At 41.5% G+C, this 26,882-nt stretch overlaps 3 protein-coding genes across 3 annotated transcripts; 1 reads left to right on the top strand and 2 right to left on the bottom strand.

The window, feature by feature from the left end:
- The first annotated feature begins 1,174 nt into the window (after positions 1-1,174).
- On the top strand, positions 1,175-6,096 carry eif3i (eukaryotic translation initiation factor 3, subunit I). The gene is made up of 11 exons (XM_085346057.1): positions 1,175-1,282; positions 1,659-1,751; positions 1,838-1,925; positions 2,208-2,273; positions 2,737-2,886; positions 4,165-4,292; positions 4,823-4,933; positions 5,054-5,143; positions 5,232-5,305; positions 5,405-5,497; positions 5,599-6,096. Exons 1-11 carry the CDS (start codon positions 1,280-1,282, stop codon positions 5,678-5,680), a joined length of 978 nt encoding a protein of 325 aa, XP_085202183.1. The 5' UTR covers positions 1,175-1,279; the 3' UTR covers positions 5,681-6,096.
- Positions 6,097-8,181: 2,085 nt separating this feature from the next.
- hdac1 (histone deacetylase 1) lies at positions 8,182-15,254 on the bottom strand. The gene is made up of 12 exons (XM_085346859.1): positions 15,185-15,254; positions 14,081-14,193; positions 12,587-12,704; positions 12,429-12,503; positions 12,031-12,169; positions 11,112-11,253; positions 10,929-11,021; positions 10,731-10,839; positions 10,264-10,644; positions 10,011-10,166; positions 9,882-9,927; positions 8,182-8,991 (listed from the first exon to the last, which is right to left on the bottom strand). Exons 1-12 carry the CDS (start codon positions 15,231-15,233, stop codon positions 8,964-8,966), a joined length of 1,449 nt encoding a protein of 482 aa, XP_085202985.1. The 5' UTR covers positions 15,234-15,254; the 3' UTR covers positions 8,182-8,963.
- Positions 15,255-24,489: 9,235 nt separating this feature from the next.
- marcksl1b (MARCKS-like 1b) lies at positions 24,490-26,543 on the bottom strand. The gene is made up of 2 exons (XM_085346388.1): positions 26,257-26,543; positions 24,490-25,292 (listed from the first exon to the last, which is right to left on the bottom strand). Exons 1-2 carry the CDS (start codon positions 26,341-26,343, stop codon positions 24,735-24,737), a joined length of 645 nt encoding a protein of 214 aa, XP_085202514.1. The 5' UTR covers positions 26,344-26,543; the 3' UTR covers positions 24,490-24,734.
- Positions 26,544-26,882: the final 339 nt, after the last annotated feature.

The raw sequence follows: 26,882 nt of genomic DNA on the forward strand, positions 1-26,882 counted from the left end.
GACATTTTTCGATACTGTGCCGAATTTTAGAGTGTCAGAAGTCCCTGGACTTTCAGACCTTTAAGATCAGGGATGTCAAAGATGTTTTATGTCATTGACCATGTATGGCCCAATTTGAGCTTTAAGGGGCCAGCCCAGTAAAGCTCCCCATACTATAAGCGGGAAAAGAGGTTGAATTAAATGTTTAATCCCAGAGTTATCTAATTATAAGGAAATGATGTGCAATTTAAATAGTACATCTCAGGTCTTGCATGGTAGACAAATGTTACTGTAGTAAAGTAATCTGTCAACAAAACTCTTTGGGTTTAAACTGTAAGAAATGAACGTGCTGCAGAAAAAAACGTTCTGTTAGCTCATTGCTGAGACTGACCTGTATTATAAAACAGGAGATTTTTATATTATTTTCAGAAAATTGCTGAGTTTTTTGCTGCAAAGTTAAAAAACAATAACATGAATTTCTATAGTAGATACTACAAAAAAATAACACACCTACACTTTTTTGCTAAGTCCCTGATAGGTTTATTAATTAATTAATTAATTAATTATTTTTCACCTAATGATCATTTCCCCCGCCTGCATCTACAAATTATTGGACTTGGTATTGAATTATTATTCAAGATTCTTTATTTGTCACATGCATGGTTATACAGGTATAACACGCAGTGAAATGTGACCTGATACATATATATGATACTGGTTTTATGTGTTTTTACATTCAAATAAATGTAAAATTGAGGAAAAGGCAAAGGGAAAATTATACATGTGGAAATAAGTTAAAATGATATACTGTTATAAATTACAATTATCTGTAGCAATATATACGCTGTTTATAGTATGGGTGAAAATATGTCTGTGAAGGTTCTCAGTCATCCAGGTCATCGTAGCTTCTCGGATGAGAGGTGAAACGTCTTCAAGCAACTTAAAGAAGTCCAGACGCTTTTCTTTGCAAGCTCCTTTGACTATTGGTGAAAACGAATTTAATCAGACTGGAGCCTCAACAAATATGTTGGAATAATTGGGTTCAAAAAAGATAAAAAGACTAGAGATTTTGGGGATTTTCTTTTTAACTACTATAGTAACTATTAAGCCTTACTCTACTCTCCTAATCAGAAGGTGGCGGTAATGCGCTCGAATGCGATTTCCCCATCTGCCAAGAGAAGAAGAACATTTCCTCTTCCGCCGCGGCTCCGGTGCATGAAACACGAGTGTTCATCATTTCTCTTTCAACGGGCGGAACGGCGACAATACTGGACTTGCTGCCGACACTTAGCTGACAAAAATGGTTAGTGTGCTCCTTGGTAAATGGTTCCTGATGCTAATATTTGTTTTCGAATGAAGCGGTTTGTTGATACCAGGATCGCCTCCAGCTTAGCTAGCGTAACTGCTGGTGCTACCGTTAGCTTAGCTCGAAAATTAGCCAGCGACAGCTTATATTTGAGCTAGTGTTAGCTGGGTGTAGCTAAAAGAGGTTTCGCCGGCCTGTGGTGGTTGCTACAAGTGGAAAGCTGCTTTCCCGTTTTCTTCTTTGCCATTTTCTCTCGTTCGCTGTTTTGCTAAGCATTTCATAGTTGTTTCGTCATCGTAGAGCCCTGCGCATTGTTTCCCCTTTGAAACAGGGCGACCTGCTGATCTAAAATCAATGTTTGTGTTGTTCACAGAAACCGATCCTGCTCCAGGGCCACGAGAGGTCCATCACTCAGATCAAGTACAACAGAGAAGGAGACTTGTTGTTCTCTGTAGCTAAAGACACGGTGGGTTCATAATAGCCAAGCTCACTCATCCATTGTTTGTTAGTTTGTTTGCAGCTGGCCAACTCGTTGATCATCTCTCTCTACAGGTAACTAACGTATGGTACTCGGTCAATGGCGAGAGGCTTGGTACCTACAACGGACACACAGGAGCTGTGTGGTGTGTGGACTGTGACTGTATCCTTATTTTTCTGGAAAAAATGCTTGGAAAAGTTTTTTTTTTTTGTAGCAAACGGATGTAGTTTGAGATTGTAATGTATCGATCGTGCATGCTCGATCATCCAGGTAAGGAAATTCAACTAAAGTAATTATGTTCATCGTAAAAACATGAGCTGAGGTGGTCTTAGATATGTGACATCGAGATGAACAGAGCAAACTTTCTGGGATGAGTTTGTAATCCTGTGATAGTGTCTGTGCTGAGGATACGCATGTTTGGATCCTTAACTTGTCTTCTCTCAGGGGACACTAAAAATGTGCTAACAGGATCAGCAGATAACAGCTGTCGGTTGTGGGACTGTGAGACCGGTAGGTTGAAAACAAGTTAATCATTTTTCTTTCACTAGCTTTGCATGATTTCAAACTAATCTTCATGTGTGGTATACTGGGCTTTGCTCTGCTCCCTCAGTTGATCTTCTCTCTCAGTCTGGCTGTTTTAGCTCCTTTCATGTTAAGTGTAACTATATTCTGATTGGCTGATTGGTGGGTGGGGCTTCTGTGCTCACAGCCTAAGTTTTCAATGACATATAGAGCCATGGGTAGAAAAAAAAACTGAGGATTTTGTGGGGATTACTTGTCATTTTAAATTTTGTCTGAGTTTAATAAAAGCATCGACCATTTTAACGGTGTATAAGAGAAAAGGGAAAAACATAATGTATCCACTTTAATGCCATATTTGCAGCATCGTCTGAACCACTCAGGTATGAGACAATCTCTAACCGGAAGTAGCTTCTTCTACAGTGTCATAAAGCCCACAGTGTGTCGTCCACAGGTAAACAGCTGGCTCTGCTCAACACCAACTCTGCTGTTCGAACGTGCGGCTTCGACTTCAGCGGCAACATCATCATGTTCTCCACAGATAAGCAGATGGGTTACCAGTGTTTCCTGAACTTCTTTGACCTGCGGGATCCACAGCAGATAGGTGCATATACACAGTGTTAGCAGTCATGTTGATCTTTAAAGAAAAAGGGCTACAAGACTAAAGAGTCACACATCAGAGGTGCTTTGAAGCCACCATTGGGCACATTGTCCTCCATAGACCAGTGTGAAGTAACTCATCTTTGTCTCAGTTTTATATGTATTTAGAGTAGAGCTGGGCGATAGAACGATAACGATATATATTGCGAACTAACTTTTTCTCAATAGAAAAAACTATTGCGATAGGCCTCACCACTCTTGTCCTCTTAAAAAAAAAAAAAAAAAAGAACAGCCAATCCAAATTAAGTAGCGCAGAGCCGAACCAATCACAGTCGCAGCGTCACGTCACGTGACTTGTTACGTACAGCACAAGTGCCAAGCCGCACATGTGTATTTGTTTGGGAAGCAGCCAGCCGCCGTGCCGCCCGGGTAATGGAGAAAATGAGTGTGCTGACTACAGAAAAATCAACTGAGAGCGTGACCGAAGGTTACCGAAGAGAAAACAGATGACCGTTCCAATGCCGGAGAGATTGTTGAATGGAAGAGCCATAGAAGTTCCGTAGTGTGAAGGTATTTCTGCTATTTCAACTCTGACAAAAAACAGAGTAGCGCGCACTGTAAATTGTGCCAAAAGCAAGTCTGGAAATGAAGCGGTGCATGCTCAATCTCTGACTGGAAGCGCTAATTCGTCATTCGGCTTTTGTCAGACTAAAGTAACTGTTAAAACTGTTTGAAAAGCTAAGCTATACAACAAGGAGCGATTGAGAATTTCCTTTTAGTTCTCAGTTTATTTGATATTGACAAAAGTTAGTCAATTTTTTCTGTTCTTCTGTAAAACAAACCATTTATTTTTAGAATTAATATTTTGTTTCTAAGTGGAATTGACGATTTAGTCTGTTTCGTTTGTTCTATTTTGAAACTTAAACGCTTTAGCGGCTGCCTTTTGTGTAGTTTGCAATATTTGCCTTATATTTTATTTTGCAATATTTTATTTATTATGGGAAATAAATATTTAAATCAAAACAAGCTGCTGATTATTTCACATTTTACTTGTGAGCAACGGCACATTTAAATCTTACAAATATAGTTATTTGGCTTATATCGTGATATATATCGTTATCGCCTGAAATGAAAAAAACATATCGTGATATGAAAAAATCTTATATCGCCCAGCTCTAATTTAGAGATTTTTACTGTATTGGTGGAATTATTGCCGTATATGCGGATTATGGCTCATGTCAGTGGTATAAAGTTGTAATTTCTCTCTCTCTTCTCTCTGCAGAGGACAACCAGCCCTACCTGACCGTACCATGCAGTGACCACAAGATCACCAGTGCTGTGTGGGGACCTCTGGGAGAATTTGTCATTGCCGGCCATGAGAACGGAGAGATCAACCAGTTTAGTGCCAAGGTTTGTCACACACACTGGGAACATGTGGGAATGTATTAAACAGGCAACATAGAAAGCAACGTGCGATCTACACACAGCCCACAGTGCTACGAAAATGGAGCCTCTTCACCTTTCCCTTGATTTCTGTATATGCTGTTACCATGGTGATTGCTCATATTAAACATGACCAGAATTTCATATGACACCAGAGTATGTACAAGGAGTCATTGTAAGCCAGACTGCTCAAAACAGTTTCACACCATCTTTTTTTTTCCCTACCCTGGCCCTGTGTGATGTCAGAGAGGGTGTCCTTGTATGGTTATCTCAGACATGCAAGAGGCAGCTTATCAGGACAGAAATGGCTTAAAGGGAGCAGAGCCAAAACGGCTTGTTTCAGACAGGATGAACTGATGAGGTCCACTGTAACATGAAATGAACAAGGCTTATTTTGAATTGTTGAGTGCCTGAATAAAAATGCGGAGCTTGAAACAAGAAAAAAATGAATCCCGCTTCAAAGCGTCATGTTGAAACATGCTTCATGTTTTGGACAGTCTGGAGAGATCCTGAAGAAGGCCAAGGAGCACACCAAGCAGATCAATGACATCCAGACATCTGTGGATCTGACGATGTTCATCTCTGCCTCCAAGGACAACACTGCTAAGGTAAGCCTTTAAACACAACCTCTGAGATCAGGTCACTGATGTACGTTCGCTTTAAACGTCACATGCAGATGTCTCTGATGCTGTTACTGAGTGTTGGTCATGTTCCTCATGTTCTTGTAGTTGTTTGACTCGACTTCTCTGGATCACATCAAGACATTTAAGACAGAGAGACCTGTTAACTCTGCTGCCATCTCCCCGATAATGGACCATGTAAGAGAAGCCCCTCACAGGTGCTGCATGTCCTTTGCACAGAGGATCAGTCTGACATTTAATATTTACTCAATGCTGTGTCACTCAGGTGGTGATGGGAGGTGGACAGGAGGCCATGGAGGTCACTACGACCTCCACCAGGATCGGGAAGTTTGAGGCCAGGTAAGCTAACGTGACAGATGTGGATTCCCCTTTTAATGCTTGATTTTAGTCCTTTCAGGAACCTGTTGTGGTGGTAACCACCTTCTTTGCTGTACTCAGGTTCTTCCATGCTGCCTATGAAGAGGAGTTTGGCAGGGTCAAAGGTCACTTCGGCCCAATCAACTGTGTGGCATTCCACCCTGACGGCAAGAGGTAAAAGACGACCGTCTTTCTGACCATCATCTTCAAATATGCAGACAGCGTGGTTGAAGCAGTTGTTAACACTTTTCTCCTGCTGTTGTCGTTTTGTGCAGTTACAGCAGTGGAGGAGAAGACGGATACGTAAGGATTCATTACTTTGACCCACAGTACTTTGACTTTGAATTGGAGGCGTAAACTGCCAGCCCGCCTGACCCCACAGCTTCAGCTGACATCAGACTCAGTCCAGTCAGGAAAGAGGAATAACGGACAGTCGGCACTTTGTCTCCTCCCCTTCATCTGAACTGATCTGGAGTCAGGGTACAACAAAGGTCTACGCTGTACACTTCTCCCAGATTACTTCACATTAAAGGAATAGAGCCGACGAGAGTGTGGTGTTTATTGTAAGGCTTTTTATCTAACATCACTTTTGACACTCCTGTGGCATCAGCGGCGTCTGGATCTCTACATATTTTGTGACTGGACTTTAACCCATTCTCCTGAAGTGTATTTAATTTGACAAGAATTTGACTTATCAATCATTTTTCTGTTGTGAAGCCATTCTGCCAAAAATCGCTATAAAATACCTTAAAAAGTTGTTCCAGTTTGTCATCTCTCATTTTGATAGCACTTGATAGTAAAAATAAGCCTGAACAGTGTGGAGTGATACAAGTTTATAGTGGTGATTGTGTTTCTTATACTCTCATGTGGGACATACCTCTTCCATTCTCTCTACTAAGCTCAGTGATCTGCTAACGAATCGATCGCTCTTTGTAAAACCTTAAACAGTTTTTACCAAGTCAGACATGGTTTGCAGCTCTGACACTTGATCCAAGGAGGAGAGCAGGGTGAGAAAACGTTTACACATCGAAGTACAGTGTGTTGGTATTGGTACCTTTATTGTCCCTAACGGGAAATTGATTTGCAGTATGTCCGTACAGACAACCAACACATCACATACACACTCCAAAATAATCTAATATAAGCCTGACAAAACAACCTAGATTTTTCATCAAAAAAGTACAATGTGCAATGGCAACAACACTTATGGTTTAGTGTTATTAACTTTAATAATAGCAGCAGGTACAAAAAACAATCTGTCTCTTTGTCTTCACTGCAGGCACTTTATAACGGTGACCTGATGGAAGCAGTTGAAAATCATTAAAGAGAAGATGATCTGAACACAACAGGACAGAGGTGGCCTTCCTCAGCACCTGCCTGTTATAAAAGTCCACAAGCTGGACCTGAGACCTCCCTAAAATCTTACCAGCCACTTTAACCAGGTTGCTAAGTCTGGTCTTATTATTCAGGGACATATTACCGTACAGCAATGATACAGAAAGTTAAAACAGATTCAATAAAACTTTTATAAAAAAAAAAGAGTCATTTCAGATGAAACATTGAAACCTCTCAACCTCCTTAAAATGTACAGTCTTTGTTGAACCTTTTTCACTGTAGCAGCAAGATGTTACTCAAAGGACAGAGTCTTATCAAGAACAACCCCCAAATACTTGTAACTGTCCACCAGTTCAATGGCTGCACCATTTACCACTGTTAGCGCAGGATGGGGGGATGTCTTCCTGAAGTCAATAACCATGTCCTTGGTTTTCAAGGTGTTAATCATTAAGGAGGACTGATCACACCACGAAACAAACTCATCCACAACAGGCCCATGGGAATCCTCTTCACCATGAAGGAGGCTTACAATGACTGTGTCATCTGCATATTTAATGAAATGCCTGTTGGCCTGTGTACTCAGTGTTTTTGCATTAATGCTTGATTCACATATTGGGTGAGAAAAAATGGGAACTTTTATTAGTAAGTTGCAGTTTTTAGTTTGAAAGATTTATTTTTGTACAATTGCACGATATCCATGAGGTGTGAAATTTTCAAGTGGTTACAAGCAGTTGACCAATACTGTAGGACGGGGATGTCAAACTTTGATCTTAAGTGGGCTGGACCAGAAAAAGTTGATAGTTCAGACCGTCCTGTGATTATACAATAGAAAACCTCATCTCACGCTCTGCAAGAAGCTGGCTGACACCAAACAACTCCCTACTCTGAGCCCTTAACCTCCACAGGCACCAAGACTGTCTGGGTGTGGTAAGGAAATTGTCTCTAATAACGTCATCAGAACCGAATGTACTTGTAGCCATTTTTTTCTCTGAGCATTCAAAGCCACGTGCACGGACAATTTGGGGTTCAGTACACTGCATGTGGAAGTGTGATCGAGCAAACTTGGGGAGCTGGGTCTTCTTAAAACACTCTTGATCAGCGGTCCCCAACCCCCGGGCCTCGGACCGGTACCGGGCCGCGAGAGTTGAGGCTCAGGTGTGAAATGTATAGTTTTCAGGGTTTTTATCGGTTTCCAGCGTTATTTTGTTATCGTTTTTATCGTTAACTCTGTTTTCCTGGGTCTTTTCACGTGTGTTATGAATAAATCTTCTTTTTTACAGTACCAGTACTAGTTTTATTTTGTTGTATTTATCCGCGACACCTTAAAGGCCGGTCCGTGAAAATATTGTCGGGCATAAACCGGTCCGTGGCGCAAAAAAGGTTGGAGACCGCTGCTCTTGATGACAAGTTAGGTGGCACTGTACTGTAAATTCTGGCTTGCCTTTGCATCTTTAATTTACAGTGTCAGTACGAATAACAAGTCAGGACAATATAAGATTCTGTTTTATCTTTTATTTATTTTTTTATAACAAAGTTCTGATAATGCACATTTCACAAGGATAGAACTCCAAACAAGCACGTGTAGAGGCTCACTCCACCTTCATGTATAATGGTACAAAATATCTAAAATAAGTCACTCATACCCCAACAGTAACCCCAGAAGAGGTTCACACTCATACTTACATAAACACACAATGGAGGAAGAAAATAAAAAAACAGAGCAGATATTCATAGGAAAATGGGCTGAGGGGACTGTACTCGTGATTTTAAATAAGTTACTGAGCAGAGATCGGGGACTGTTTGGGCAAAGGCAGTAATACGTACATGCTAATGGCGAGACCAATCTAAACATGCATTCACTAGTGAAGCAACACAGAGGCAAACAGTGCCTCATGCTGGTTATTCAGTATCACAGTATCATAAATAGATGTCTGAAAACTAACGAAGCCTTTTTGCATGTGAGCACTTGGAAATCATCTACATCTCTGCAGGGACTTCCGAGTGAAATACCAGGATAGGAACAGTAACACTCTGGGTGGCTTTCAAATATTATTAGAGCAAACCTGGTTTACACACCAGCTCACAGGGATTGATTTTATTCTACATGGAGCACCAGGCGGGTGCGGTTTATACCGGCGCATTACTGGGCTTGTAAACAGGTGACAGTGTAAATCAGGCTTGCCTCTAAGAGCACATAATAAAAACAGGAATAGAAAAAGGCCCTATCACTGGAGCGGGAGAATACAGGAATCAAGAGGGGCTTGAGGATAACAATAAAACCATCCATTCCTCTGTGTGCCGGTCTTCAGGTCGTCTTCACCTCTTCTTTTGGTCTGAAACAGGTTAGAAGTTGCTACAGTTACTACACTGAGTTTACTCAGAAAACATCATCTAAACAGCTAACACAAAGACAAAGAGGGTTCCCTTTCTTTTAGCAGTTTCAGTAACTTATCTGCTGTTACCAGCCCTTTTCTCAAACACTAACTATGAACGTCATGTAGTGAAGCACCATATTACACCCACACTGTACTCCTGTATCTCTTTATCAAAACAACTGTCCAATCAGATGAAGCTTTGGTCATATCACTAATTAACTGATTAGCCAGCAGTGTGCCAGGACACACCAATAACCTCGTGCTTTTACTAACCATAGCAAGTTACCAACAGCACTGAATAATCATTAGTACTTTCATACAGCAACATTACCAGCTGCAGAACAGATTAGGGAGGTGATGGACGGTGATCATTTGCTTGTTCATGCCTCACACCTCTTTCTATAAATGAATGTGTGTGGTACGCAGCTCCTCTGATTGGAGCTTAATACACCTGTCTGTATGCATGAAGCCATTTTTTTAAACACTTAAAAACCGACTGAACGACTTCAACTACAAGTCTAAAGAACAACTAAAAAGTAGGTCAAATCATGCAATGCAACTCCACTATATGCCTCTTGTTGTCTCATTAGCTGCTTTGTTGTTGTGTGTGAGCCACACAGTATGCAGAGAGGTAGACAGCATTGCCTTACTACACACACGGCCTTAACTGAAAACCCTAAATGATAAATGCAAGAAACCACTACACCAACCAGTTACAAACCACAATGTCATGAATCTGAAATTGCTTCAAGCTGGGAACCTGGTGTCAAAATTCTCTACTCCATATCCAGTGAACAACCGAGACAAGTAAAAGTGAACCACTCTGTCCCAGTCTGAATGTTTCTTACCCTGATGTGTCCATTTTCTCCTCCTCCTTCTCTTCCTCTTTGACTTCTAGGAAGCAAAGACACATGGGTAAATACTGTTCCTGTTATCTTTAATCATGTTCTACGATAGGTTTGTCTCACTAGCCTCACCTTTCTTTTCCTCTCCTCCCTTCTCATCCTCCTTCTTCACTCGTTTAGCCTTCTTGTGGTTAGCTGCGTTCCGGCGTCCCCCGCCTTGCCCCTCCGCCTCATCTTCAGAATCAGAAAACTCCTCCTCGCAGGCTATCCTCTTGTCGTGGGCTCGGACTGAAAAACAGAACACACACAAAAAGGCATCAGTACAAATCCTCATGCCACTGTTTCTTTAATCCTAAAAAAAATAATTCCTCCTGAAGTCTCTTACTAGAGATGCGTTTGTCTGGGTCTTCCTCCTCCTCGTCTCCGCTGTCTGGGTGAGGGGCATCCTCTGGGATCGCTTGCATCTGGACACCGGGGGCGTGAGGCAGCATACGCAGGTTCTCAAACAGGCGCTGTTTGATCTTCTCCAGGTACTCGTTGGTGTTCTGGTTGGTCATGTTGGAGGGGCTGATGTGCAGCTTAAAATCAGGCCCAAAATACTCAAAGTAATCATTGTACGGCAGCTCATTGGGGATGGAGCAGTCCAAGGCGACAGCGGTTTCGTAGGTCCAGCAACGGGCCACATTGCGGATGGTGTAGCCTCCGCCGCCCAGCATCAGCAGAGGAAGGTTGAAAGTTTTGATGTACTCGACACACTTGGCGTGACCTGTAGGAGTCAGCACATATTGGCGTGAAATTCCTGATGGTACAAAGGCAGATCTGAGCATTATCTTTTGGACTGTGTGGTTATACCTTTGATGGTGAGGTTAAAGCAGCCCAGTCTGTCTCCAGACAGAGAATCAGCTCCACACTGCAGCACCACAGCACTGGGCTGGTACATCTCCATGACTTTAGCCATGACCTAACACATACACAGTAATAATAAAGTCAGAACATGAACAGTGAACATGCTCTCTGCTGGCTACAGAAACATTATCAAAGAAAACTTACAGGCTTGAAGATGGCTTCATAGGACTCATCATCAATACCATCTCTGAGGGGGTAGTTCACTGCATAGTACTTGCCCTTTCCTGCTCCAATGTCCTGCACACATTGGGAATATTGTTGAATTCATGGTCACACATGTTCAAGTTGCACTGGTCACGTGTCAGACGTAAGAGTAAGAAAACTAACCCTCAGGTCTCCAGTGCCAGGAAAGTATTCCCCATACTTGTGGAAAGACACGGTCATGACCCTGTCTGTGGTGTAGAAGGCCTCCTCTACTCCATCACCGTGGTGGATGTCAATGTCAATGTATAACACCCTCTGATGGTATCTGAAACATGGCATAGAACTCAGTTAATAAACTTATACAGTTCTACTACTGTATAATAACATAAACAAAACAAAAAACACTCCAAAAGTGCACCCAGTGTGTGTTTCTACTTAAAAGCAAATAAATGCTGATGAAAATCAACCACTCAGAAAGACACAGGACAAAGACAGGGAGCCTAACAGAGCATTTCTGAATGCTTTCATAAATGCGCTCTGCAGACTGAAGGACAGCTTCATCCATCAGGCTGTCAGGAAGCTTAACTCCCTCCCGATTCTGCCCCCTCTCCCCTCTCTCCTCCACGGTCTCACTGAACTCTGTCACACACACACACTCTGACTCACTCACTGGCCTGCACCAGTTACCAGTCACTTTGTGGAGCATTGGACTGCCATTACCTCATAAGACTTTGTTGTTACACTATCTCTTACCGTACATTACTAAATCTCCATTTGCACTATTTGCACTACTCTGCCTGGTTTACACCCAATGTCATTTACCCATTATATTGTATATTGTATAGCTTTCTTGTTATATGTAAAATTGTATTGTATTTATTTATTTAAATTTTTACTTTTTAATTATTTTACCTGCATTTTTTTAATCACTCTTATATTTAAATGTTCATTTGCTTTTTTATCTAGGGATTGAGAGTAACGTAGTTTCTATTCTCTGTATGTCCTGTACATGTGGCAGAATTGACAATAAAGTTGACTTTGACTTTGACAGAGGACAAGGATATACAGTCATGTAAAAACAGAGCACAGCTGTGCTGCTTACTTAAGCAGCTCCAGGATCGCCAGCACGATGTCATTGACATAGCAGAAACCAGAGGCCTCTGACTTCTTGGCGTGATGGAGCCCACCGGCCCAGTTGATGGCGATGTCTGTCTGCTGCTTGTTCAGCTTCACTGCTCCAGCTACAGGAATGAAAAAGAATAATCAACATTAAACAATCTGATGGAGCTTTTAAGGGGAGTTTTAACTGTATTTTGATTCTTGTAAGTTTGCATTTGAACAGTCAAAATATTCCTCATGTATGTTATTCTGGGCCTCTCAGTTCACCCTGTCTGAAACAAGTCATTTTAGCATCCACCTTCCTTTTTAAATTTCTTCTGATTAGCTGCTCTTTGTAAACAAAAGGACTGAGATTATGTGAAGTGTGTTTGGAAAACATACCCACAGAGCCACCTGTTGAGAGCTGACAAAACTCGAAGAGACCATCAAAGACTGGACAGTCCTCTCCAACATTGACTGTAAGAAAGAGAAAACCAGTTTTTACACGCCTGAACAGAAGGAAAAGCCGAGGATTAATGAGAAGAAAACAGCGCACTCACATCTCTGCATTTGTTTGCTGTACTCAGACATGTTGTCCGGTCGGATGGACCTCAGGAACTTAATGTAATCATCACTGTGGTACTTTGTCATCTCTTCACCACTGGCTTTGTGTGGTCTCTGAAATAACACACATTGTCAATAATTGTTAGTTGTAACTAACATTTCGTGCAGTTTGGTACAAGTGTGTGAATACAGACAGGGCTAACCCATCATTCAAGCCCTATTTACCTGTCTTATATAACTGACAGTCCTATGTAACGCAGCTTGAGATATATTTCAAAAATCATTTTTATTTAATTTTCTGAGATAAAACAAATATGGAAACCTTCCATAGTCAAACTATCCATTTATCTATCAATCGTCTATCACTTATTGACGTCAAAGTCACATGACCAGTCTAGAAGGGATATTGAGGGATTCGGCAACAGAGAGCCACGATCTTTCCAGCATGTTCCGAGTCCCCTCTGGGTTCACCATACCTCAAATATGTCATCTAAGTTGCACCCAAGAGGCATCCCAGTAAGACACCTGTACCACCTCAACTGGCTCGTTTTGATGCTGAGGAGTAGCAGCTCTGCTCTGAGCTCTACTGAATGTATCAAAGACCATATTCTTTACATAATTTCCTTAGGGATTATTAAAGGATTCTGGTCACTACTCCAAGTTTGTGGCCTTAAATCAGATTAGGAACAAAAACAAACAACCTTACGACTTCACGCTCACAAACAAGAACCTGATGAGTCTGAACTTCCAGCTAAAACCCATTTGACAGCCCAGTTCCCCCAGTTTGAGCCAGACACTATCACTCAATTAAAACCAGTAGAGGTAGGGGGCAGAAAAAAAAAGATTCAGCACAGCGTCATGATATTTTGGGTGGTGATACACAGGGACACCAAATACTCTGGGAATACTGCAAACAAGAAGGTTCGTCTCACCTGATAGGTGTTTCCCTCTGGACCACATCATTGGCAAAAAGCAAAGATGTGAAGCTGAGCTCACCAAACCTAGAGCTTTTAACCTGCTGCCTACAAATTCTGTCCATAAAAGTTAGAAAGGGACTCAGTAACAAAGGGGATCCCTGGATAAGTCCAATGCCAATTTGGAATGAGTTTAACTTACTGCTGGAGACCAAACCCTCACTGTGGCTGCACAGGAACAAGTCACAGACTCATAAACCACAATTACAGCTGCATGAAGCTCTATAAATGTTACTCAACATGGACATCGTTCAAAGCTTAACACAGTTAAAACAGCAACCGATGACCATTATTTTAAAATTTTTTTTATAAAACTTCATCGCAGTTCTGCAGTAAACAGCAAATAACTACCCATTTTTATGTGTGTAAAAAAGCGCTATACAAATACAGGCCATTTACCATTTAAAAACTGTTGCAAGGTACAGTTGCATTAACAGTTTGCCTCTGAGTACTATCAGTCCTGGCAGAAACCCTGTGTGTGTGTCTCTGTCTGATGTGTCTGGTGGTATGACTCACATAGATCTCCATTTTTCTGTACAGTCCATAGTTGAGGAGGAGGTTGTGCGTCATACGGATCCTGTGTGGTTTCATGGGATGGCCCTGGCCATAGTAGTAATTCCCCACATCACCTGTGGGCAAAAACATCATCCAGACAAGTTTATTTTAGATATTGCAAAAAAAAAAGAAAGAAAGAAAGAAAGAAAAGCCACATTGCCTTAGGCATTTTAGTTCTTCTAAAAATGCCAAATTCAAGCTCAGCTCAACCCAAAACCTGCTCATCTGCATTTCAAATACACCTTTAAGTTAAAAAGCCTACGAGGCTTCGTGTAAGGATGACTTTTTTGTGAACTTGGCCAACTCTAAACCTCTTTTTTTTTTTAATTAAAACTTGTAACACATTCACGAAACGACTACTGCAGAATACATCGTGGGCGTCTTGGGCTGACTTGTGGGAGTTTTTATCGGAATTATTTTGCCAGACAAACATTTTAAAAAGCACACAAGAAGGCTTGAGAGAAGGACCACGCTCAATACACCCGTTAATGTAGCCAAATCATTCGGCTGGGAATGTATAAGTTCAGTGTTATAGAAGTTTCTTATGTATGCGATTCTGCACATTATTATTTTTTTTTTTTAAATGGAGTCAAACGCATTCTAACTTCTATGAAACCACTGGGCTAGATAGCGCCAATCTAGAGGAAGCCGGTACATCGTTCACACTTCTCGGAAGTTGTTAGCAATTCCCGAGTAACACTGATGTGATTAGCGTCGGATCGCTTCACGACTCCTTCACGCTGCAGGGAAGACCTTATTAGCCACACGCATCTAAAACCCACTAAAATGCTTTAACAATTTCACGAAACTGGTCTCTTTACTAAAGCACTTGAAAGTTCGATGAAGATCCCCCAGTGTGCAGGCTTAAGCTAACAGCCAACTAGGCTTTCCGTGTGGCTAAAGCAGGCTAGTTAGTCAAGCTAACATTAGCTCACCACACCGGCTAGCTAGCCTGATGGTATAACAACCTTTTTCGATTCTTTATGAAATACATGTAATATTTCCTACTCTTCCAATGCCACTTCGATATCAAGGCAAACCAAGATGCATACGTTCGATATTTACCGTCATAGTAATAGCAAACTTTCTTCTTTGTTCCTTGAGACAGCGCCATTTTACCCCCCTGTTCCGTGCTCACCGGTTCCTCTGTGGCTCCAGGGAGCACTCGTTGAGGTCCTGTCAACCAATCACAGAGGCTGAACCGCCCTACAGGGAGGCGCCGGTATTACAAACCGAAGAGCGCCCTAGTGCGCTCCGTAGGCCGTTTGCCTTCGGGGCTTTCTATGGCAAAGATTTCTTTTCGTTTTCAGTTGCACTTGGTATTTGGGTTCAAGCTGCAAGAAGCAATGAAGGCAAGTTTCTGCACGTACCCGTGTCAGTTCTACAATGTGAGGGTGGTCACTGGTCACTGTAATCTCCAGCAACAACCAGTCCGTGAGCTGATAAAATAAGAATGAGCTTTTCTTCTTCCCCTGTGTCGAGAATCCTTTTACTTCAAGGTTTTGCCCAAGGAAAAACAGCTTTACTGTAGATTCGAGAAGGGATTGAAATGAACCCCCGATATTTAAAATCCACGGACTCCCCCCAATCCCCCTAGCCTGCCAAAATGAGGTCACCAGAACAAACAGGAAAAAAATATACTGAAGGCAGATGAGTAAACATGTAAGAGTGTTGATACACAGGGAACGATATTAAATGGTTTCAGTTGAGAATAATTATTTGAAAAGCCAAAAACGGAAAATGCCAAATGCATGGGAACCTCACTGCATTGATTTGTGTACTTTTCTATGCATAAATAATTGAAACAGAAAGCTACAAATAGTTACATAAAAATCTACGTGAAGGCAGGAAATGAGGTGATGCCTAAAATTTCCTAGGAGATGATGGCTCTCCTCTGATATTCACGGAAGAAATACCTGAATAGGAACGGTAGTGTCTGTGCTCAGCTCTCACTTTCCACAGTATGATCCACCCTTTAACATAAACACACCAGTTACACCAACATTTTATTGATCTCTTTAAATAATCTCTTTTATCTTATTGCAAGGTTGTTGCAAGGTTCTGTTTAATACTTTTTGTAATACATTAAATGTGTATTACAGAGGTCCATGACCATAAACCAAGCTGTCTTCAAAATAATTGGCAATAATCATAAAATTGGCCTGCATCATTTTCCTTTCCTTCCTGTGAGTCAGGGGGAAAGAGAAGAAAGACAAAAGACAAACTCAACAACATCAATTTGTCATCACCCACTTCTTTCAGGGTGAAACCATAGACTGTATAAAATGAAGTACATGGACCCCATTGCTTTTTGAAGTCCAATCTTGAAGCCTTGAGCTGGGTGTTTTGGCCATTGCCATCTTGGTGTTGTGAAACCAGATGTGACAAGTGAGGCGTGGAAATCTGCGAAACAATAGCTAGGTAGGCCAACAATAAAAACAACTCTCCTTTTCCATCCTTTTTGGCTCTAATCGGTGACTGTAGTCAAACTGAACACAATGTTGGAATCAATATGACTTGAAACCAGGAAAAATGGAAAATACATCAATAAAGTCATCAAGAATGTGTTTACTGAGGTCATAGGTGAAGGGAGCAGTGGGAATCATTTTCCCATTTACTTCTAAATCCCTGGACTCCTTTTAACATTTATATGGCGCCAATCCACAACTGTTGCTTTATGTTGTATGGTCAGGACCCTCCAATAATACAGAGAATATACTCAATTTGACAGAGATTATTGATGTTTGTCTATGTTTTAAACACAGTAACAAACCGTTCCTGCTACTGCATAGATTTGCTTATAACAATCCTTATTCCCAAGGGATCACATGAGAAACTGGGAGTGTTGTGGACGACCATATATAAAACGGCTCTCTACAACATTCCCGCTTTCTCACATCTTTACGACATGCTGATATCAGCTTCAAAATTTAGACACAGTTTAATTGTATGGAAGGTTGGGTCTTGATTGTTGTCTCAACTTGAAATTTGAGTTCGGCCATTGAAAGAACCTGGTGGTCGGTTTGCTTTGTTTGTTCTCATTGAAAAATAAAAGTGTTTCAATGCACCAGAGGTAAATGTTCTTCTACTAAATATACTTTAACAAATGCACGTAAAGTGAAGTACATAAAGAACCCATTTTCCTTTTACAGTTTTTTCTGATGGTTTGAGCACATTTTTTGTAACTATTGGCTATTTTTGCAAAACTCTACACACAAATAAGAAAACTCTTCACCCAATCAGCAAAACATTGTAGTTTTCTTGTAAAAGTGAATAACCCTTGCTTATCTCTCCACACCTTTGTAAAAATGGTATTTTCGTATCCAACAGTTAACACAAGCCATCATATTAATAAGCACACAATGCACCAACTACACACTGATGGTATGAATAAAAAAACACATCTGGCTTTTGCTTTCTCTGTGCACAAGGTAGGCTATGTCAGTTTGAGCTCATACTTTTGTCATAGGTCTGTAAACATGGAGGGATCCAAACTTCAAGTACTGGTGTTTATTTACACACATCAAAACAAACACAAGTGTTCATTTCCAAGTATAGGATTATTTGCAATCGCCATATTGACTATATGGCTATATTAAAGAAACTGATGGACATTATGAACAATGCTGGGCATCCTCTGCACACGGCCATAAACAATCAGAAGAGTCTGTTCAGTGACAGGTTGCTTCTCCCAAAGACAAGAACTAACAGACTTAAAAACTCCTTTGTCCCACACGCCATCAAACTGTTTAACTCCTCCCTGGAGGGGAGAGGGAGGGGAGACAGGGGGACAAAGGAGGGGGGAACAACTAAGCTGTAGTGCCTCTGCACCTCACTGTACAATACCTTGTGCAATACTTTTTGTAAATAGTCAACAGTGCAATAGACTCAATACTTGAAATGTGCAATTCACTTGTATTTTAATTTTTTATTCCTATTTATTCTATTTATCCCCTTTGTATATTTTATTTATATTTGTCTCTGTATTTATATATGTGTGTGTGTGTGTGTGTGTGTGTGTGTGTATATATATATATATATATATATATAACAATTCTGTAACTGTAACTTCGGTCGTTGCTGTGCTTTTTGGAAGTCGAATTTCCCAGAGGAACCCACCCGAGGGATTAATAAAGTTCTATCTTATCTTATCTTCTTGGTCTGCAGTGAACATGCTTCCTCTGCCCCAGCATCTGGTCGTCTAGCTAGCAATTCTGTAAAGTAACAATTTCAGTATTTTTACATCAATGGTATTGTTGTGTTTCTCATTGGCATATGGCAGTGCTACAAATCTTAGTGCAAAGTGACTGTACTAACCGATTCTCAAAATGTCCTTATGATGCTTGCTACAGTGTAGCGGCTCGAGTTAGGCTGGACCCGTTGGCCAGCTTCCCTCAGGGTCATTCCACGGTTGATTACATGGTCCACTATTGTAGCTCTGATGTCATCAGCAATTCTATTTCTTACTCTTCTTACCCTTCCTATCCCCCCTCCTCATCTTCCTCTCCCCCCTCCTCGTCCTCCTCTTGCTCCTCCTTGTCCTTGTCGTCCTCTTCATCCTACTTCTTCACGTCCTCTTCCTCAGCCTCCTCTACTTCTCACTCTTTCCTGCTCCCTCCATTGTACTCCACACACAGAGCTTACCTGTATTATAGTGCTTGGGCTGATTGCAAAGTGAACTAATTATCTAAAAAAGTTTTCACATGTGACAGTGTGCCAGACAGTTGGCAAAATAGTGTAAATAATGGCCGTAAATGTGTATAGTTTTGCTAGGAGTGCGTTGATCATTTGGAAATTGAGTGTAAAGCAGTGAGTTGTGTTTACAGTTCTGCAAAAAGAGTGCTGTGCAGTGGATTGTAGCTACAGGTTTGCAAAGTGTGTATTACAAAATGGCAAACTGAGTGCAAAGCAGTGTTTGTGCTTTTAGTTTTTCAAACTCAGTGAGTGGTTTTGCTATAAGTATTAATGGTTTTAGAAATTGTGCTATAAGAATCACAGTTAGGGTTTAAGCATTCAGAAAAAACTGTAATAACAAACTCAATGACGAAACCTGAAGCAGATTAGGATTTGAGACTGGCCACCAGATGGCGGTGTGCGCTCATTTGTGTTTGGCTTGAACTTCCCAAATCTCTGCATAGCCTGTCAGTGCTGAATGAAAAATGCAGCAGCTTTGAAGTGATCAGTCACAGTATCTCACCTACATCACGCAGTGCAAACAGAACAACGATGTACAGAACAAACCAAACAATGGAGAGGTGAACTCCGTGTGGAGCAGTCATCAATAATTTGTAGCTCACTGTATCTTCCGTGCCCGTGCACAGTGTAGGTAGATGTGGATGGTTTACACAATTAAGTGCGCTTCTTCTGCCATTATTTTATGCACACTTCTGTCTATTAGTAAGAAAATGTCTGCTGTCGAAGTTTAATAATTGAAATCTACAAGACGCACGGCGCCTCGTCAGCTGGGAGTTTCGGCTTTTTTTCAATAACTCAGAATTGTTTGAAGGCTGGAACCAAATGTAGCTCAGATCTCAACTCATCAAATCAGCATGTGAACTAGGTCAGATCACCCAGAGCAGGGCTGATGTGCTCAGCTTGCCATGTTCAGGAGGGTGGTTGCCTTGTTGCCTTCCTTCTAATGGAAGGAACACTGTGAATGTGAAGGGGACGGGGGGGGGGGGGGGGGGGGGGTGGATGTAGCTGTAGTGATCTCAGGGCCACGGGACTAATTGAGGAGCCAGGGGTCAGCGGACTCCCACTAGAATGTCAAGAGTGCTCAATTATCTTAGAACCTTGGGCCATGTGGGATTTCCTTATCAATGAGAATAGAAATAGTGGGCTTTGGTTTTTTAATGAGCTGTGGACCATCAATACTATGATGAGACACATGTGTTTTGGGTTTTTTTCTTTGTTTTTTTAACCCACTGAGATGTCTCCAGTCGTTTTCCATTAGTGGAAAACACAAAGTCAATACAGCCTCGGGCTGCAAGTTATATGTAACCAGACATTGTTAAAATTTATATTACATTTTACATTTTTAGCTATTTATAAATAATTTGGCATGACAGTTGGATGTATTAAGCCAAATATAATGCAAGTAAACCAGTCCTGTTTTATATGTTTTTTTTTTTAATATTACAGGTGTCCTACGATACAGAGTGGGCCATTTATATGGATACACCGGAATAAAATGGGAATGGTTGGTGATATTAAAGTCCTGTTTGTGGCACATTAGTAAATGTGAGGGGGCAAACTCCTCCACATGGATGGTGACCATGGTGGCCATTTAGAAGTCGGCCATCTTGGATCCAACTTTTGTTTTTTCAATAGGAAGAGGTCCATGTGACACATCAAACTTATTGGTAATGTCACAAGAAAAACAATGGTGTGCTTGGTTTCAACGTAACTTTATTCTTTCATGAGTTATTTACAAGTTTCTCTTTGTTCACACCCATTGACATGTCGAAGAGGTTAACACGTGAGGAGCGGATCGAAATTGTGTTGATATCTGATGAACGCATTGCAGCAGATTTTAATGCAAGACATCCTACGAGACCACCCATCTCCCATGCTACAATTAGCAAACTGCTTGCTAAGGTTCGTGAAACTGCTTCAGTGTTGGATTTGCCAAAATGTGGACGCAAGAAAACTGTCACTAATGAAGAAACATCAGTGTCTGTCTTAGCTTCATTCAGCAAGAGCCCACACTAGCACTCGCCGCATGTCACTGGAGAGTGGCATCAGTCGAACATCCCTTCGGTGGATATTAGCTACTCACAAATGGCACCCTTACAAACTCCAGCTACTGCAGCATCTCAACAAGGATGACCCAGATCGGCGCACAGAATTTGCAGAATGGGCAAAACAAAAATTGGAACAGGACCCTCAGTTCACGCAGAAGATTTTGTTCAGTGATGAGGCAAACTTTTATGTGAATGGTGAAGTTAACAAACAAAACCACCGCTATTGGTCTGACACTAACCCACATTGGATGGATCCCTCCAAGACTGTTGGAATAACAAAAGTGATGGTTTGGTGTGGTATATGGGGTACAACGATAGTGGGTCCATTCTTCATCAATGGAAACCTCAAGGCCAATGGATATTTGAAATTGCTACATGATGATGTGATTCCCTCTTTATGTACTGAAGCCAGCACGTTCCCTGAGTTTTTCCAGCAAGATGGTGCACCACCACATTATGGGTGCCAGGTCCGAGCATTCCTAGATGAATAGTTTCCTGGAAAGTGGATTGGTCGTCGTGGGCCAGTTGAATGGCCCCCAAGGTCTCCCGATCTGACCCCCTTAGACTTTTATCTTTGGGGTCATCTGAAGGCAATCCTCTATGGTGTGAAGATACGAGATGTGCAGCACCTGAAACTACGGAAAGTTAATGCCTGTGCTGGCATTTCTCCTGCGGTGTTGCTATCAGTGTGTGAAGAGTGGGAGAAGAGGGTTGCATTTACAATCCAACACAATGGGCAGCACATTGAACACATTTTATAAGTGGTCAGAAACTTGTAAATAACTCATGAAAGAATAAAGTTACGTTGAAACCAAGCACACCATTGTTTTTCTTGTGACATTACCAATAAGTTTGATGTGTCACATGGCCCTCTTCCTATTGAAAAAACAAAAGTTGGATCCAAGATGGCTGACCACCCATCTTGAGAAGTTTGCCCCCTCACATATACTAATGTGCCACAAACAGGACTTTAATATCACCAACCATTCCCATTTTATTCCGGTGTATCCATATAAATGGCCCATCCTGTAGTTCATACTTGTGTATTAATTCAATTTAATTCAGTTTTATTTATACAACAACAAATCACAACAACAGTTGCCTTAAGGTGCTTTATATTGTAAGGTAATATTTCTCTCTACAATATCTGATAGAAAACCCCAACAATCAGATGACCTTCTATGAGCAACCACTTGGCAACAGTGGGAAGGAAAAACTCCCTTTTGATCATTATTACTTAATTATGTATTAGTAGAATAAATCTTTACCTGTTCAGATTTACTGGGTTGTATCTGATTACAAGTATACATCTAGAAAAAAAAAACATTCCCAATGGAATAACAACAGCAAAGTTCTCCCTGGAAAGCCATCTTGTAATGCCTCCTAGCACTTTTGAAATGTTAACCTTTGTTCAGATGGTTGTCTTGATATAAACAGGGGTGCACATAGGTGGTCAAAATAAAAGACGCGCACCAGTTAAGAAGTTGGAATGCGCGTTTGCGCACATAAGATGTTCTGGAGGAGGACAGACATTTGTTCAGAACTCTTAAAGATGTCGAAGAAGCAAGCTCCGTAAGCAATTACTTTGGTGTTCCTCCACCGCAAAAGAAGCGCGTATTCCAGGAGGAATATAAACACAATGCACACACAGTGTCAGCGTATAAATGTTATTATAAAAATTAACAGAAAGTTTGCAGACTTTACCCTGTAAGAAAGCTTTTAAAGGCTTAGTTTTACCTTTTTAACATCTTAAATTTTGTGAAATTTCATGGAAATCTGGAATTCTGCAAAAGCAAGAGTTCTTCCATAGATTTAGATGAGAAGGCCGAATCTATAAATAGCATGAAGTCCTTCATGTGGTCAGAGTAGTACCAAAATAGTCAATTTTGCTCTACAAGGGCCTGATATCCACTTATGAGAACATTATAATGCTACTGTTCTATCAAAATTTTAAATGAATATCTTCATATATGGCTCTCATTTTTCTTAGAAACAAAAATTAGGTAAAATAAAAAAATCTGGTAATTCTTTGTTTTTACATTCATCAGCCCAAATATCAAAGAGAAATTAAAAATGCATGCTGTGGATGAGTTTGGGTCTTAGGAGGTTAAATCTGTCACTAGAGCCACCTGACGTTAACCCATTAATTACTTTGTATTTATACAAACACACAAAACAAGTATAAAATGCTGACTAAAGCTCGATTCAGACTTCTGCAGGAAATCTACATCCTTACTTACAACATAACTGGAAACCCCTCTTAACCCTGCCATGCCACTGAAGTCGTTGCGGGCTGCATCGACGTGATCTTTAGTTACATTTAACATTACAGGAGGTGCACTTTAGGTTATGTCAAAGGTTACAGTGTAGCGTTAAAAGCTATTTCCAGTTACAAAGTAAGTCCCATTCAAGCATAATTCACGCATAAGAGATAATGTTACAGTGGTGACTAATGAAAGTGGTTATACCAAACCACAGACCGTGTAGTAACACTGCTCTACGTGTGGAAGAGTGGGTACATTATTTCTAGATTCTAAAACTTGAGATACTATCACTTTAATAAATTTTGAGGTCAAACCTGGAGGGAACAGCACAGCGGCTGCATTTATTTATTCTTGGTGCTTTCGTAGAGAAATTTGGTACTCGAAGAACTCTGAACGAAATCTTTGCAACAAAGTTACAGTTTTCTATACATTACTGACCAAAGAAGATTTGTAATAACTTTCCTTCGGGATTAATAAAGTATTCTGATTCTGATTAACTGCCCAGAGATTACGTCCAAGTGGAAAGGTTTGCTTCTTTAAGGACTTATTTGTGTAATGGCGTTTATGTGTGTTGCTCGAATTCCTGTTGCTTGACTACTGCGAGTGGACGCCTGTTTACTCGTTAAAAATGTGATAATGTGATAGACACGCTCAAGAGATTCTAAGTCAACTGTACCGTGGCAAGAGCAGTGCATGATGGAAATAAGCATGAAGACACATAAACAGGCAGGTAACCAACATTTATTTACCATTATCAACTTTACAATAAAACCAGTAACATCTGTCAACATTAGCAAAATAAAGAACAGAAATCAATCCAATTTATTTACAGAGACAAAGCAGATTCAGGCTCACACAAGACAGATAAACAACTCTGCTTCATATCAAACTGCAACAGTGAACATAGCAAGCTTAAGTGTTCTTTTTTTTTTCATAGTAAGGTAAAAATCAAAGTCGTCTATCTTTTTTTTTTTCTTTGAACAAACAAGACATAGCTTCTCTGAATCTTTAAGATGGTTCTCTATAATACACCACAAAATACTTCAAATTTGGGTTAAAATATAGGAATGTAAAAAGTTGGCAAGTCTTTTCTGATTTCTTTTTCTTTTTCTTCTATTTAACAGTCATTTCAAGTGGTTGTGGTGTCCTAGTATCTTATCTAGCGTCGTTCCTTCGGCAGGAGGCATCTTGAGCTGTGGATTTTTAAGGGAAAAGATGCTTCGACCTCCAATCATCATCCATCGTTACTTCATGGTGTCATTTGCCGGCCAGCTAGCCATTAAAAATCCCCCCAACCCCCCCCCCCCCCCCTCCCCACGCACAGCGACCAAACCCGCAGCCTAAAACTCAGTCCAGGTTCAGATGTCGAGCAGTAACCAGGAAAGTGATCTAGTGAATCTAGTCTGTCGTCTTGTTATCATGACGAAAAAAGTGGCACGTCGAAGGAGTCTCTCACATACATGTGTATATATTTACATATACATATATCCATATACATATGTATACATATACACATATATATAAATATATATATATATATATACTCTTAATTTTCTCTCTCTCTCTTGAAAAACAGTTCACCCAGTTCATTGTGAGCTAAACGTACAATCACTCTTTCTTTTCAGACGGAGCGGGGGTCGAGCTGCTCTCCTCTGTCGGTTTCGTGGCCTCGGGGGCAGGAGCAGCTGCCTCTTTGGCCTCCTCCTTGGGGGCCTCCTCCTTAGCTGGCCCCTCCTCCACCTTCGGAGCCTCAGCGGCAGAGGCAGCGGCGGCGTCGGCGTCAGCAGCCTCCTCCTTCACCTCCTCTTTCTTCTCCTCGGCAGGAGCAGCGGCTCCATTCTCAGCAGGCTTCTCCTCAGAGGGGGCAGCGGCAGCCGCTTCCTCTTTCACAGCCTCGCTCTTCTTGCTCTTCTTGATGTTCAGTTTGAAGTTGAAGGGCTTCTTCAGGGAGAACTTCTTCTTCTTCTTCTCTTTGGTGCTTTCTTTGGCCGCAGCCTCGCCCTCCGGTTTTGCAGCCTCTCCGTCTGCAGCAGGCGCCGGTTCGATAGTGTCACCTCCCGCACTGGCTTCAGGCTCCTTGGCGGCCTCCGCGGAGCCGTTGGTAGCTGCAGCATCCCCATCGGGCTTTGTAGAGACATCGCCATTGGTCTTCACGTGACCGTTCTCCTGTAAAAAGGGTTACAAAAAAAAGAAGAAAAAAAAGACACAAAATAAGTCAGCTTTCTATCAAGTCTTGTGTTTTTTAATTAAAAAACAAACATAAAATACAAACAAGAACAACTGCTGTTGGGGAGGTCTCGTATCTTTGCCGAGCATCGTTGCGCTCATCAATTAACCACCATGTCGTCTGGCTCAAGAGGCGACGCCTTGCAGTACCCTAATCAGGCGATAGGCGGCGGCAGCGTCTCACAGACCGCCCGGGTTGCCAGACAGACGGGCTCAACAAAGACGAGGCTGAAGCTCATCGATGGACGAATGAAAACACCTTCATTTGTTATTTTTTGTTTACCCAAGAAAAATGTGATAATTTTCCAGGGGAAAAACATTTAAAACTCCGAAGAATTTTTTTTATTCATGAACCCCCCCCCCCAAAGACTATTTGGTAAGAGTGACGGAAAATCGTTGTTTTGAATATTAGTGACATTTGACATCTCATTAATGACTAATTTTACTTACATTACGTTTTGGAAAGTACCAATTTGCAAGATTTGCGGTGAGACGGCAACAGGGCTCTTTTCAGGGAGGAGTAGTAGACTGCCTACGTGCGAGCAAGCCGCCCCCTCCCCCTTTTGTGACTGGCACTGTCAAAAAGCGTTCTCGGTTCGACCTCAGTGACAAATAAACACATACTTACTTGAAACTGGGAAAACCGTGACAAATAACAGCCCCCCTCCCCGCGGACTGATATGTTTTTGGGGGGAGCTCTGTGAACACCCGTCTGAGCACAAGATGCTACAAAGCCCCACCTGACTTACCCCAAAATGTCCTCACATTCAAGTTTAATCGATTCATCGTTAGCCAAATCCGCTATATGCGAGGTTTTCGTGTGAGAAACTCAACTTTTATCAATTTATTATGCCATCCTTCTGTGATAAAGTAGTCATACGGAGCAACTAGATGGTATATTTACCTGTCCGTTGGTTTTGGCAGCTGCAGCATCAGCGGCAGCAGCGTTTGCCTCCGCGGCCACCTCTCCCTTGGATGCCTGGGATCCCATTGTCTTCGGTGAGTAGCGGTCTTCTAAAGCAAATTAAAAAGAAAAACTAAAAAAGGCGCGTTTTAAGTTAATCCAACTCCAGAGCGAGTTACGTATCCAGCGGTGAAACCGTGAAAAGTGTGTGTGTTTTTAATTTTTTTTCTTCAAACAGCAGCTACTCCCCTTCGGTTGTTCCCGTTGTCTGACTTGCCACCCCGATAGAGAGAGACCCTCTAAACTCGAAGCTCGCTGAACGCAACGCTTCAACATACAGCAGGTTCAGGGCACCACCCGTGGGCGGATCCTGTTCATGAACGGCCAATCATCGTCTGCTCCAGCCCGACTTTGTCCAATCACCTCTGACTCCCTAATTGTCCCCGCCCCTCTAGTGGACCCCCAGCAATGAAATCAATTCAGCCTTACTAAATGCAGTGTTTTATAGGCATGAAACTAAAAAAACAATGCTGACATTGCATAAAGATAAGAGAAAAGTCTCCCACACAAAAGTAGTTTCCTTCCTTGTAGTGAGTATTACTGTATGAGTGTGTTTGCTTACCTCA

This window comes from Diplotaxodon limnothrissa, linkage group LG22, assembly GCF_057381915.1.
Source record: "Diplotaxodon limnothrissa isolate DT_005_m linkage group LG22, D_limnothrissa_male_GT1.1, whole genome shotgun sequence".
NCBI lineage: Eukaryota > Metazoa > Chordata > Actinopteri > Cichliformes > Cichlidae > Diplotaxodon > Diplotaxodon limnothrissa.